The sequence below is a fragment of the Enoplosus armatus genome, chromosome 17 (genome assembly GCF_043641665.1).
Source record: "Enoplosus armatus isolate fEnoArm2 chromosome 17, fEnoArm2.hap1, whole genome shotgun sequence".
Lineage (NCBI taxonomy): Eukaryota > Metazoa > Chordata > Actinopteri > Centrarchiformes > Enoplosidae > Enoplosus > Enoplosus armatus.
The window spans coordinates 285,912-298,609 of NC_092196.1; the positions used below are offsets into that span (position 1 = coordinate 285,912).

Consider the following 12,698-nt stretch of genomic DNA (forward strand, 5'->3'; position numbering starts at 1 on the left):
ACTGGGTCAAGCAAGGTAGCTGGGCATGCTAACAATTGCAGTTTACGCTACAGCAGATACACACACACACACACACATTCTTTAGTCAAATTCTTTACACTTTTCCGTTGTGCTCTTGCGTTTATAGTTCCGTCAGGCTCCGTGTGTGCCACTTCAACAGCCTAGTTATGGTTGCTAAGCTATGATTGGACAATCACGCGCTTAGGGGAGGGGCTTAGCAAGCTGTCAGTTTGGTCAGGAGTGGCTTTGTAGAATTAGTCCTTTAGGCACGACCAATTTCGAATGAACATTTTTGGCAAGTGCGTCAGCTGGGGGGGGGGGGCTGCCTTGTTATGCTGTTGTGCAAACAGTTAGCCGCTGACGCGAGCTGAATTCTGTCGCCACTTTTTAATAAGATACCTTGAAGACAAGTGGACCATTGTAAAATCATGCAAAATGAGTGACCGCTCCCTTTCCCAGTCTCCAGTGACTCCATCTGTTCAGGTGTGTAAAATGTCACCGTTGCGGCCCCCTCCCTCTGCTTCTCCCCCTTCAGCTACGCAACCTAATTCACACATTTCACGTTCTCTTTGAAAATGACCTTCTTTAGTTACCATTTGATATCAGAAGCAGTCTTTTTTTTTTTCTTTTTTTCTATGTCTCTCATCATAACACAGCGGAGTGTTTCTTAGTCGCAGGGTGGGGGGGGGGGGGGTCAGACCATCAATGGTCATAACTGCCCTCTTGAATGTGGACGGGCGGGCGAGCGATCGCCGTTGTCTTTAGATAAACATCCGTCCCTCTGAAAACCAGCCAAACGGAAATGATTGAGAGTCTTCGCATCTCCGGCCTTTGTGAATTAATACAACAGATTAAAAAAAAACAAAAAAAACACACACACACACACACATTACAGAGTACACCAGAGTCCGTACAATCCGTTTCACGCTCTGGACTTAAAGTCTGGCTGGTACCCTGGCACAGAAGATTTGTTTGGAGTTTGGTCAGTTGAGCTTGGCTGTGATAAGTTTTTTTTTGTTGTTTTTTTTTAAAGTTAAACTGTCCATTCAGTTCAGGTCAATCAGCAGCCTCAGTTGGTGGGTTCAGCTCGGGTTTGGCAGTGTGAAATAAGACTTGAATGAATCCCGCCTCTCCTCTCGCGGCGCTGCGGCTCGACATCGTTTTTTTTTTTTTTTTCCATCTTCTACTTCAGGAGCCACTGATTCACTGAGGAAGAGAAGTGAGAGGAGAAGAGAAGAGAAGAGGAGGAGGAGGAGGAGAGGAGATAATTAGTACAGAGAGGATAAGCCGTGTGGAATAAAACAGAACAAAGGGGTGCCTCGGGTTTCAAAAGTTGTGGGGAGAAAGACAAAGCGAGAAGCAGAAAAGTGTGCGCGAGAAGGGATAATGAGAGACAAAGGTAAAGGAGAGAGGAGACTAAAACTGTGTCCCAATTCCATACGATTTACTAACCCGGAGCAGGTTACGGGTATGTGGTGCGTTCACGCGAGAAAAAGTGATCAAGTGGCGTTGACTCCATCCAATCCAATCCAATCAAATCAAATCCAGTCAGTAGTGTTGAACGGACGCTATATCCCCACAGTGCAATGCATTGAAAAAACACATTGAATACTGGGCGGCATGAATTACATGATCAGAGCTTGGAATCCTACCGAGATGTTGCAAGGAAAGCCGAAGCGTGTTATGCTAAGCTATGCTGCCAGTTAGCTTACTATCCGTGTAGGAAATGAGTGAATGACCTTACGTCTTGGAGGTCAATGTAACACACATTTCTAGTTTGCGATAGAACATCATAAAAGAGAGCGTTGCATTCTGTAGCTACACGCGTTACCCGAATAATTATGGAAGATAATAGACACGAAATGAACAATAGGTAATCGCCAAAGCAACTTATCGCCATGCCGCGTTTCGTTTTGCCGCCATTCCGCCAGACTGTTTGTTCGCTTTTTCCCCCCGCGCCGTCCAGAGGGTGTCGTCCGTCTGTCTGAATCCATGTTTAGTTCAGTTTATTTACATTTATTGATTTATTTACGTTCAGGCCGTGCACAAAATGGCGCTGAATTGAAAGTTAAAACTGAAATGAAACGTGTGTTTCTTTTCGCTTAATAACTGGAAGTGTGTACCATTTCATACCACTGGCGCAGCTTGTAATGCGTCATCTTCTGTTATGGAGTCTCTTTGAAGAAACCTCAGGAAGAGCAACAGAGGCGGGGGGCAGGGATCCCTCGCAAGTCAGGGCCCCACAGACCCCGCTGCTAACGACGTAGCTAATAGAGAAAACAAGGCACAACCAGAGGGACTGGAAGTACAGAGAGGAAATCAATGGGTGTGAGTAAGAGAGGAATAAAGCGAGAGGAGAGGAGAGGAGAAATCTTCAGAGTGGATGAGCCCGTGAAGGGAGAGCGATATTGAAAATAACTCGAGCCAAAAGGAGAAATCCATTCGTTTATCTCCCACCAGGGATCCTCTCATCGCCAGCGAGTGTCTCTCTCTCTCTCTCCCTGCATCTTCTCTGAAGAGACACTTCGCTCCTCTGTACCGGGGCTTGCTGCCAAACTTTTGGTTGTACATCAGCCATCATTTTAGTCCCCCCCCCCCGATTAACCTCAGGCAAAATGTATAAGAAGGAGAGTGCAAGACAGTGTTTGTGATGTCGTTTCGTGTCCGAGAAAGTCCACGCACAAGTTATGGGGCAAACTGCCTCGTCGGGATCGCCCCAGCAGCTAGGAACAGGCTTTCCATGCCCATATGTTGCCGAGCGAACGTCAAGAGAGAAAGCCGAGCTGCCCTTCAACATCACCGCATCCACATCCAGGTGACGGAAGCTGATTGGAACCAAGATCACTCCGGAGTAGGCCACCTGCTAACTAAAGCTTGACTTGTCCCAGTCTGGCAGCCCTGAGAGACATCCTCACAACAGACCGCCTGACTCCTGTGATCTTAGTAAAGTCCACTGCGGTCTGGTCTGCATGGAGCACTCCCTTGTTGGTGTTTGGAGGGAAGTTGTTGTTTGTGTACATTTACTCGAGTACTGAACTCAAGTAATTGGTTTTAAGTTATTATATACTTGAGTGTTTATGCGTTTTGCTTGACTACATTTACTTAAAATTTTGCATGCATTTATTATGAGCTTTACGCTAAATTACGCTATACAACAACATGAATACAATTGGCTCCACCTCCACTTACAACAGGTGCATCCTGCCGACTGGGGGGGGGGGGGGCAGACCCCAGAGGTTACTTTTCGTCATATCTCTTATTGACCTCTTCTCGTTGTCTTCAGTTTCTGTTTTAATTAGCGCTTTTTTTCTTTGGAGCACCCAATCCCGCAGTTCTCGTAAAACATCCAACAGCCTTTTTTTTCCCCCCCGGGGGCCTTTAAATGTCACGCCAACAACAGACGTCGCGTCTCACCATCGTCCTCCCTGAATGACATTCGCTCAGATACTTTTTCAGGTCCTTTTTGTTTTTTGTTAAACTACCGTTTCCAACGTCCAAGAATGACCTCACGAGAGCGCGCCACAGATTCGGCATTGCACTCCTTTCACATGGTCGGACTCCCGATGGACAAAAAGAAAAAAAGAAAAAGAAAAGAAAAAAGGATCAAAATCGATGCAGCAGAACCAGAGATATCTTCTACAGCTGCGGCACTGACTAACAGATCTGCTAGCGGACCAGAGAAACCACTTCTTTTTTTTTAAAGGCCTTGAACACAAAAACACAATATGATCCCCTCATTACTCATTACTGTCACATCGCTTATTACATAATCTAATAAAGCTCCAGTTCATTATTATTATTATTTCATATATTATCATCCCCCCCCCCCCCAAGGACTTTTAACGTCAGTTTGGACGCAGGGAGCAGAGAATCAGAGCTTTAATGTGCATGTAAGAATAGATGGACGCTACTGCTGTGGACTGCAGGACATTGCGACAACTGACTTTATGTGGGGGGAGGGGGGGAGGGGGCAATCAATTTACATTTACTTTAGAATGGGCGTGAATTGCTACACCCAAGTCTTGTTCGGCTCACCTTTAATCAGGCCCACATGTTATCACTGCAAGATCGTGTGCTCGTCCTGCACGTGTCTGCCCCTCTTTTCATAAAGCCCAACACTGTCAGGCAACTCTGTGACGCCCCCTGTGTTCTCTCTCCTCTTTGACCGCGAATGCACAAACCCCTGCTGGGGGCCCCTGCATTGTAACGGGCCATTATCAAAAGGGGAAGGCAGAGGCCGCCGAATCCATTTGATGCTGCGGAGAGACGCGCTGGGCTCGGCCGGATCGATAACAAAGATATTTGGAGAGCGCAGAGCGCTGAGAGGAATACGAGGACTCCCACGCACTCTGCGCAGCGCTTCGACGTTTGTTGTGTGTGTGTGTGTGTGTGTGTGTGTGTGTCTGATGTAGCAGCTTTCTCTTCAACGCCAACCAGCTCACCTACGCGCTCCCAGTTTTAAATCCGTACAAACAGACAACGCACTCCCACACAAACACCATCTTTTTTTGTGCTCGTACGCGTCTCACCCTCCTCTCGCTCGCAGGAGATCTCCCCTCTTTCTTTCATTCTCTCTTCTCACATTCTCAAGACACTGCTGACACGGCGCCGCGCTCAGTCAACCTTCCCTCCCCGCTCCGGGGCGGCTTTAATGATCAGCTGTGTCTCTATACTTGCTAGGACCTTCCGCTGACTCCTCTCAGTCGCTGTCGGATTCAGACCTTGAGGATTACACATAAATAGCTATATAATATATAACGGCATGATCTATAAAAGTAATTCTGTTTGATTTGTCTTGTCAGAGACTTCTGTTCCTCCTCACTGTTTCACATCGCTGCAGGTGGTGCTTTTAAGCTTTTAATACATTAGACAGGCGGCTTTTATAACGTGTTTCACAGTGTGCTTTGTGTTTTCTGTGTTCCATTTAACCGCGTATGTTGCATTTGTTTTTCCTGTGATTTGTTCTTATGCATTCTTTATTTTTTATGTATTTATCCACTCTCCTCCCTGCCTTGTACAGCACTTTTTTTTTTTTTTTTTTAGCATTACGCCGAAGAAGAGGAAGATCCATTTTGTGACGCACAAGCAGCATCAACTTTATTTTCAGTTTTAACCTACAGACTTAGTCCGTCTTCGGTTTCTTTGGACTTGATTGTGTCGCCATATACACACTCACTTGTAAAGTGTTGAATTGAAGTAGATTTAATGTGTGCCTTTTTTTATTTTTTATTCCACTGATCTACAGAAAAAGGCCCTTTCATGTCAGAGTGAAAACAGACTCGCCCTGTTTAATAAGACGCACCTAAAGCATCGCTGGTGCCGTCACATAATGAATTCAATGGGGATCACTTGTGTGGAGTCAAGGGGTTGAAATGTGTTGCAGTGAAAACGTATGCAAACATGTGCTTTGTGTTTGCAATTGCAAACAAATTGAAAAACATGGTGAGATATTTCAGATATTTTCCACGAGTTCTAAAAGTAAACGGTCCTTTAATTTGACTAAAGTCTTGGCTATGAGCTTGGTTAGCACATTAGGTATTAGGCTGTGTTTAGACAGACATTATCACTAGGTGCAATAAAAAAAAAAAATGTAGCCCCCTCATTTATATCACAAGCACGTACAAAATGCCCCAATTAGCTTTAAAGGGATAGAAAATGTAAAAACAAAGAAAAAAAGAAAAAAAGAAAAGCAAAATCATACTTGGCATTAATTTCTGGCAGAATAGAATATTTTATTTATTCATGCAGAAACAAGACCACTACTCCCTCTCCCTCTCCCTCCCCAACCTCCATCTTACCTCTGTACTGTGGGCGGAGGGCGCGGTTGTTGGGGCAGTCGCGGCCCTGCTTGCTGAAGTTGATGTTGGTCCGGATGCAGCGCTGCAGCAGAGGCTGAGTGGGCCGGGTGTTGTCGCTCATGCTCAGGAAGATCTTGTAGGGCTCGTTCTGGCTGAGGAGGCGCAGGGAGTGCATCTGGGGGGGACAAGTGGGGGGGGGGGGGGGGGGGGGTGAAGAAGAACAGGTGGCGGTTGAGAGTGGCAGACCTCACTTGAGTTGAGCTTGTGCGCTTTAGTTCGCATTCGCCCGATTCGCAGTTTGGCCGAGCTCAGTTCAGTCCAGTCAGGAGGCAACGACCGCCCCCCCCCCAGCGCCCCCAGAGTTGCGAACGGGGCTTTTTTAATTTAGCCCTCTGAAGCCACTACACTGATTACTATTAAACCCTTGTGTCCAGGCGTCATCCTAATTAGATACCGTACCGCCTCAACTGGCTCCTTTCAATGTGAAGGACATCGGAGCTCATTGGTGCTTTCCTGCAGAGTGCCACACCTTTGGACTTGGTGTTGCCGGTTCTTGTCCCAGCCACTTGACGTTCACTTAGCTTCAAGGCTGCACATGCTGTTACTTTGCCAGCTTCGAGGCTCCGAACTGTTGGTAATGTTTCTTTTTTTTTATGTAGTGAAATGTGTTGAAAATGGCAAACATTTCAAACCTTCAGTAATTCCTGTGATACAGGTCATTTTCTAACGAGCAGTGGAAGAGTGTGGGTTCTAATGACCTAGCATCTAAGGCAGGGATACTCAACTTGCTTTGCCCGGGGGCCACTTTTGCAAGATGACACGAAGCCAGTGGCCAATTAAAACAACAAACATTAATAGGCCTCAGGCCTTTCTGCCAGAAAGCCTCTCGAACATTTGGTTAACTTTGCAAAACAGTCATAGTTTTAGGCACCAAAACTACTTGGTTAGGTTTAGGAAAAGATGGTTTTGGTTAAAATAATACGCTGACTTTTGGTTTCACGTGGGGCACGAACAGCAGTCTTCTAGGTGAAAGTCCTGTCTTTCTGGCAGAAAGCAGTGAAGGTAAACTACTCTCCCATGTTCCCCCGAGCAAATCAGGTGTACATGAACTTTTCGCAGAAATCAAGTGTCACCGCTTCTACACAATAAGCAACTTCCAAGCCAAGGGACTGAACATTTACTAATTGGTATAAACAAACAAATAAAAATTACCAGCGTGAATCCAATTATTTTCAGAGTGAATTAGAAAATGGTCGGGTCACTGAGAACCCCATCGCTGGCCAGATTTGTCCCACGGGACGCAAGTTCAGATCCAGGGGTTAAATGAGTACTCCACAGAGTTAGCACTCCTATAACGTTGTTGGACTCATGATGGACAGTTGAAATAAAACTCCATCACCTGAGGCAATTTATGAAACTTCCCACAGCTCCCCCCTGGAGACACAAAAGCCCCCCCCCCCCCCCCCCCCCCCCCCCAACACACACACACACACACACACACACACACATACACACATATGCAGTAGCACCCCCAAGACCTGTAAACAGACTTGTAAAATGGGTAGTAGACAAAATGAAAACCTGTAGTATATCACTAAAGTGGGTGTAGAAGGAGAGAGGAGAGAAAGGGATGAAGATACGGACGGGGAAAGGGAGGAAGGACAAAGGGCTAAGAGAGGTAAGAGGGTGGGGCAAAAAAAAACTATGATGAAGAAACAAACAAACAGGTAAAACAGAAGTAGAAGAGGGAAGAAAGAGAAACAGCCATGAAGAAGAAAGAGAGAGGGCTGACAGACAAGTGGGAACAAAGCATGGGTGAGTGAGAGCGGGAGTAAATAAAGTGCGAGTACATGGCAGATGGTGTGTGGGAGTTGATTACATTGATGCACGCAGGTGAGTGCCGAGCTGGATTGTAATGTGTTGCACTTTGACGTCGAGCTTCTTGAGTTTTTAAGAGCTGGAGGGGTGGTGGTGGGGTTTTGAATCGGATCTGCCCAGCTGCTCTGCGGCGACACAAAGCAGCTTTCCGGGGAGGGACCCAGCACCGACGATGAAATGTAGATTTATAGCCGCATCACTGTGGCTGCATGCAGATGATGATGATGATGTTTCTGTGGGTTTTTTTTTTTTTTTTTTTTAAACACCACCTACAAAATCTACTCCATTCTTGCCGTTAAAAAACAAAACAAAAAAGAGACACAGATGAAGGAGGACAGAGGTTTTTTTTAGTCGGTGCCCCCCCCCACCCCACACACACACACACACACACACACACACACACTTACACACACACACAATAACGCTCACTCGTCCTGCGCTCGCGTACCTGCATCTGTGTCACGTAGACCGGCTTGTTGATGAGTATCCACGTGGACGTCTCGTAGCAGGGGGGGATGGTGATGGAGCCCTCGTAGGTGATGTAGCGCGTGGTGTCGGGGTAGAGGTCGGCTATGTTCAGCCCCATCAATAGGAACGCATCATCTAGAGAGGGGGGGGGGGGGGGGTGTTAAGGTGATGCAGCGTGTCGGGTGAAAGTGTGTTATGTTCAGACCCCATTAACAGGAACACACTGTCAGAGGACAGGGAGAGGTGTGTGTGTGTGTGTGTGTGCATGTTTTATGTAAAACTGCATCAGGTTATGAATCTATACTGTTTGGACCAATTAAAAGGAATGATTCAAAAACCAAACTCAAACATGTTGGAGCAGACAAAGTGTGTGTGTGTGTGTGTGTGTGTGTTGTATTAATTAGGGCCAAATATCTGTTCCCACAGTCACTCTGGGTTCCCAGAGGCCAAACCGTTTCGTTTTAAAAGGTTAAGCCTCGCCTCGCGGTTTAGGTTAGCGCGCGTCCCCGGAGAACAGAAAACAGGAAAGTCAACGTTATGTCCTCCTGAAGTGACGAGAGAGAGGTTTCCGTGTGAGCGTGAGGTTTGCGGTTACGAGGCTCGGCTATGTTTAGCCCCATTAACGGGAGGGAATCCTCCAGAGGGCCGCGCGTCTTCGCAGCAGAGGTTGGAAAAACAGGTTTTGGCAAGGTTGCGCTGATTTGTATGAAATTAGGAAGGCAGGCAGGCAGGAGGGAAACTGCATGGCGTGTGAGCGTTGTTGTGTTACAGCATGTAGAGCACAGATCTCACATTATCGGGAATGAACTGCTACTAAGCTTTAGACCTCAACATTTTATTTTTAGCGATACTAGCGGCGTGGCTCTAGAGATGTAACAATTTTGGATGGACTTCCAGGACATTTCGCACGGACATTCTGCTGACTTTGGTCATGTCAACAACTACTGGATCGATTGCCGTGAAATTCGGGATGAGTTGTGATAAGTTTGGTGATCCCCTGACTTTTCATCTAGCGCCATCGCCATGTTTAGTGCTAGTTAGCGAACGTCAACATGCTAACGCGCTAAACTAAGACGGTGAACATGGTAAAACACTATACCTGCTCGACATCAGCATGTTAGCGTTGTCGTTGTGAGCACGCCGACGTTAGCATTTAGCTCAAAGCGCCGCTGTGCCTGAGTACTGTAGCCTCACTGCTAGCATGGCTGTAGACTCTAAGGGCCCTATTTTTGTGGCGGAGCAACGACCTGACGTGCAATTAGCCGATCAGCGCCACGGGCAGGAGTAACGCCCTCATCGAGCTATTGCCAAGATCATAGACTGTATATAAAGATGGCCGACGCGTCTCCACCTCATACACCCACCCGACTCAATCACGAGCACACCACAGTCAATCTCAGCTGTCAATCATGGCATTTCACCCCTTTTTATAGCATCAAATAACTGACACTTGAACAAACATCAGGGTGATAAGAACTACCTAAAATGACAGAAACCGTCTTTGGGAAACATGTATTGGACGTGTACTTGGATTTTTTTAGTTTGGCGCATGTCCCATCTGCTAACATGGAGGGGGCGGGGCTTATGACCTATACTGCAGCCAGCCACCAGGAGGCGATGGAGACGTTTTGGCTAGTCTAGTGATTGGCTCGGGAAAATCGATTGAGAGATGAGGCAATGTCAGACTGAAGAAGGAAATGGAGTGAAACGAGCTGACATTTCTGTCTGACATCAGGCTACCAGTTGTTGGTGTTTTGGTGGAAACTGGGTCTTAGACTTGGTGCCGAGGATAGACGTCTCAGAACCACGTCTGTTTCTGGTGCAGTGTCAATCGGCTGTTAATTCGATGATTTTTGAATTTGCCTTTTTTTTTAATCCTTAAAATGCCAATTGACGCATTTCTTTCAACACTCCCCAGCCAGTCGTTCAAATCGCCGTTGTTTCATTTGTTTAAAGCGGGAACGTTGGTCTGCATTGACCTATATACGAATATGCGCGTGACACGGTATCTGTTGCAGCTTTATACAGTGTGAAAAGTTGCTCCTTCAGTTCATCAAAATCCCTGCAGCCATCTCAAGGCAGCGAGATAGACATGCTGATTATCTGCCGCGCTGGAGCCGCAATGCCGTTACACAACCGCCACCTATGTTTACCTTCATCAAGTCACACACACACACACACACACACACACACTGCTATAACTCGGTATTATTCTTGAAATGCAGCTGTGTCATATTTTAAGATATGATGTAACCACTTACAGCATGAAATGCGGCTGGGATTGTTACTAAAACAGCGCCCGATCGATGAGATCATATGAACGGCTTCACCAAGCTCGGCCGCGTCAGGTCTATGAGGTCAGTGGTGCGGCTGGCTGAAGAGTGTATTTATTACTTAAGCAAAAATAGCAGGTGGGGACGTCCACACAGTCCGTGGGCCCGGCCGCTTTGCACTAGTCTCGCTTGCCCTTGCGCGATTGAAATACGGCCCTGTGTGTGTGTGTGTCAAGTTAGGTTACACCACGCTGGTCGGACTGAGGACTTTCAAGAATCATCTCAGATTATGTGGCAGTGTAATAGGTTATTTACAGCAGGACAAGATACAGCTCGTCTGGGGACGAAACACAGGTGAAGGCAGGGTGTGTGTGTGTGTGTGTGTTTGTGTGTGTGTGTGCGTGTCTTACGTCTGTAGTTGATTCTGGTGATGGTGTCTCTATTGAGCATGCGGTTGAGGAAGGTGTTGGAGTTTTCAGAGAGCTGAGAGATGACAAAGAGAGAATATTCATCACACACACACACAATGCAGTAAAAACACATGTGGTGGCCTAAGGACTGACACTGCGATCCTTGAATTAGTCATCATTATCAGTCCACAGCTGAGAAGTTGTGCATGTTACGAGTTCATCGAACCATCCGACGAGCTCTTTGACAGAGTCATTTGTTTCTTGGTTGGTTGCGGAAGGGCAATGCTGACCTTGATGAAGATGGAGACCACAGCGATGCCATGAGGGCTCTTAGCTGCCTCAGTGTAGTTGGCGTACAGATCCTGGTTGTAATGGATCAGCTGGACCTGACAGAGAGACACAATGACACAGAAAACATCACAGGCTAGACTCAAGGAACTCCTGCAGAAGTCCATCTAATGGGATATCTTTTATCTTTGAGTTTGACTCATGGTTACGATTAACGTGTAAATGTGAAATGTTAGAAAAAGGAAACGGCCCACGATGACAGCCCAGAGCTTCAACATTTGCTGCACCCGCTCAATCTTCGGGTGTGTTTCAGCATAAAGGTCTGCCCCCTCCCCCCCCAGAAAGTGGCAGTTACGACATGGCTGCCATCTTTGGGTCTCATTCAGATGTTTTCTGACTGCGTTTGGGTCCCTGGGTCGAGTCGGGGGAACGCCGCTGTTCTATGGAAGGGCATACCCAGAGTAGGTTGCTTTCTAGATTTGGTTTGTTAGACTTCATAAACCTCGTCTCTTTCTCCAGCCGCAGTCCGTCGGCTGGAAAGGGTCCGATGAGTCTGACAGATGTGGGACCACGAACCCAGTCCGCATAACAAGCGTCTCCAACGTTCACAGCTTCCTTTTGAAACATCTCTGCCCGTCTTTCTGGACAGAGCGGATTTACAAAGCAAACGCAACTCTGTGATCACTGACTAGTTAAAGACAGAGAAGCTCTCCACAAACACAAGAAACACACTCGCTCTTCCAATTCTAACAACCCGGTTTGAATTCATTTCAAGGTGGATAACAAGCTTTGAGAACAAGATTTCGCATATGAAACGCTTTCCCCTTAATGAGAGACGACTGTTTCAGAATAGTTTACTTTGTGCGTGCGTCGTTCTGTTTCAATGCGCGCGTTCGCTGTTCTACATGCGTTTATGCGAGACAACATGCATGTCCTACAAATGCTGGTCTCTGGTCTCTTACCTCTCCGGGAAAGCCCTGGCCGTTGAGGAGGTGCTCCGAACCCTGGGAGTCCTCGCTCCCGAAATGGAGGCGGACCTCCTCCAGCCTGTAGCTGTAACCCAGCGGGCCCCCCGAGATGTTCACCAGGTGGGCTTTGTCTGGCCGCAGGGACACGTGCTTCCCCGTGTTGTACATGGTGCCTCCCATCTACAGAGACACAGACAGGAAGAGATGGGCGTCAATGACACGATGGCTGTAACTTCGCTACTACTCTGATACCTCATGCCTTATCTCTTGTGTCTGGTGTACTTTGATGGGAAATGGTGACTTTCGTACAGGCCAACGTAACATACTGAACATCAAAAAAACACTATTATAAGTAGATAGAACAGACAAGTGGAAAACCTGAAACCCGAACCTGACTTAAATAAATGCATTGTCAAAAGTAGAGACCTGATGTGAAAGGGACCTGAGAGAAACCCCCAAAAAGACCCAAGGATGATTAAATCTCATCCAAAATGTTGTCAGAAACTGGGTCAATCTCGGGTTAAACTTGATTGTGGTTTCCCTTGCAGGTCTTAAGTCAAGTCTCACATCAGTCCAAGTCAGGTCTCAAGTCCTTACTTTTCACGACCGGTCCAA

General features: G+C 46.9%; 1 protein-coding gene across 1 annotated transcript in view; it reads right to left on the reverse strand.

Annotated features, from left to right (window-relative positions):
• Window positions 1–1,183: 1,183 nt before the first annotated feature.
• Window positions 1,184–12,698, reverse strand: part of LOC139299694 (carbonic anhydrase-related protein 10-like) — a 63,744-nt gene continuing 52,229 nt past the window's right edge. Inside the window, exons 4-9 of the mRNA XM_070922546.1 lie at window positions 12,078–12,263; window positions 11,118–11,213; window positions 10,828–10,900; window positions 8,125–8,279; window positions 5,799–5,973; window positions 1,184–1,206 (exon numbers count right to left, since the gene is read on the reverse strand). Coding sequence (XP_070778647.1) covers window positions 1,184–1,206; window positions 5,799–5,973; window positions 8,125–8,279; window positions 10,828–10,900; window positions 11,118–11,213; window positions 12,078–12,263 — 708 coding nt within the window. The remainder of the gene's footprint in view (window positions 1,207–5,798; window positions 5,974–8,124; window positions 8,280–10,827; window positions 10,901–11,117; window positions 11,214–12,077; window positions 12,264–12,698) is intronic.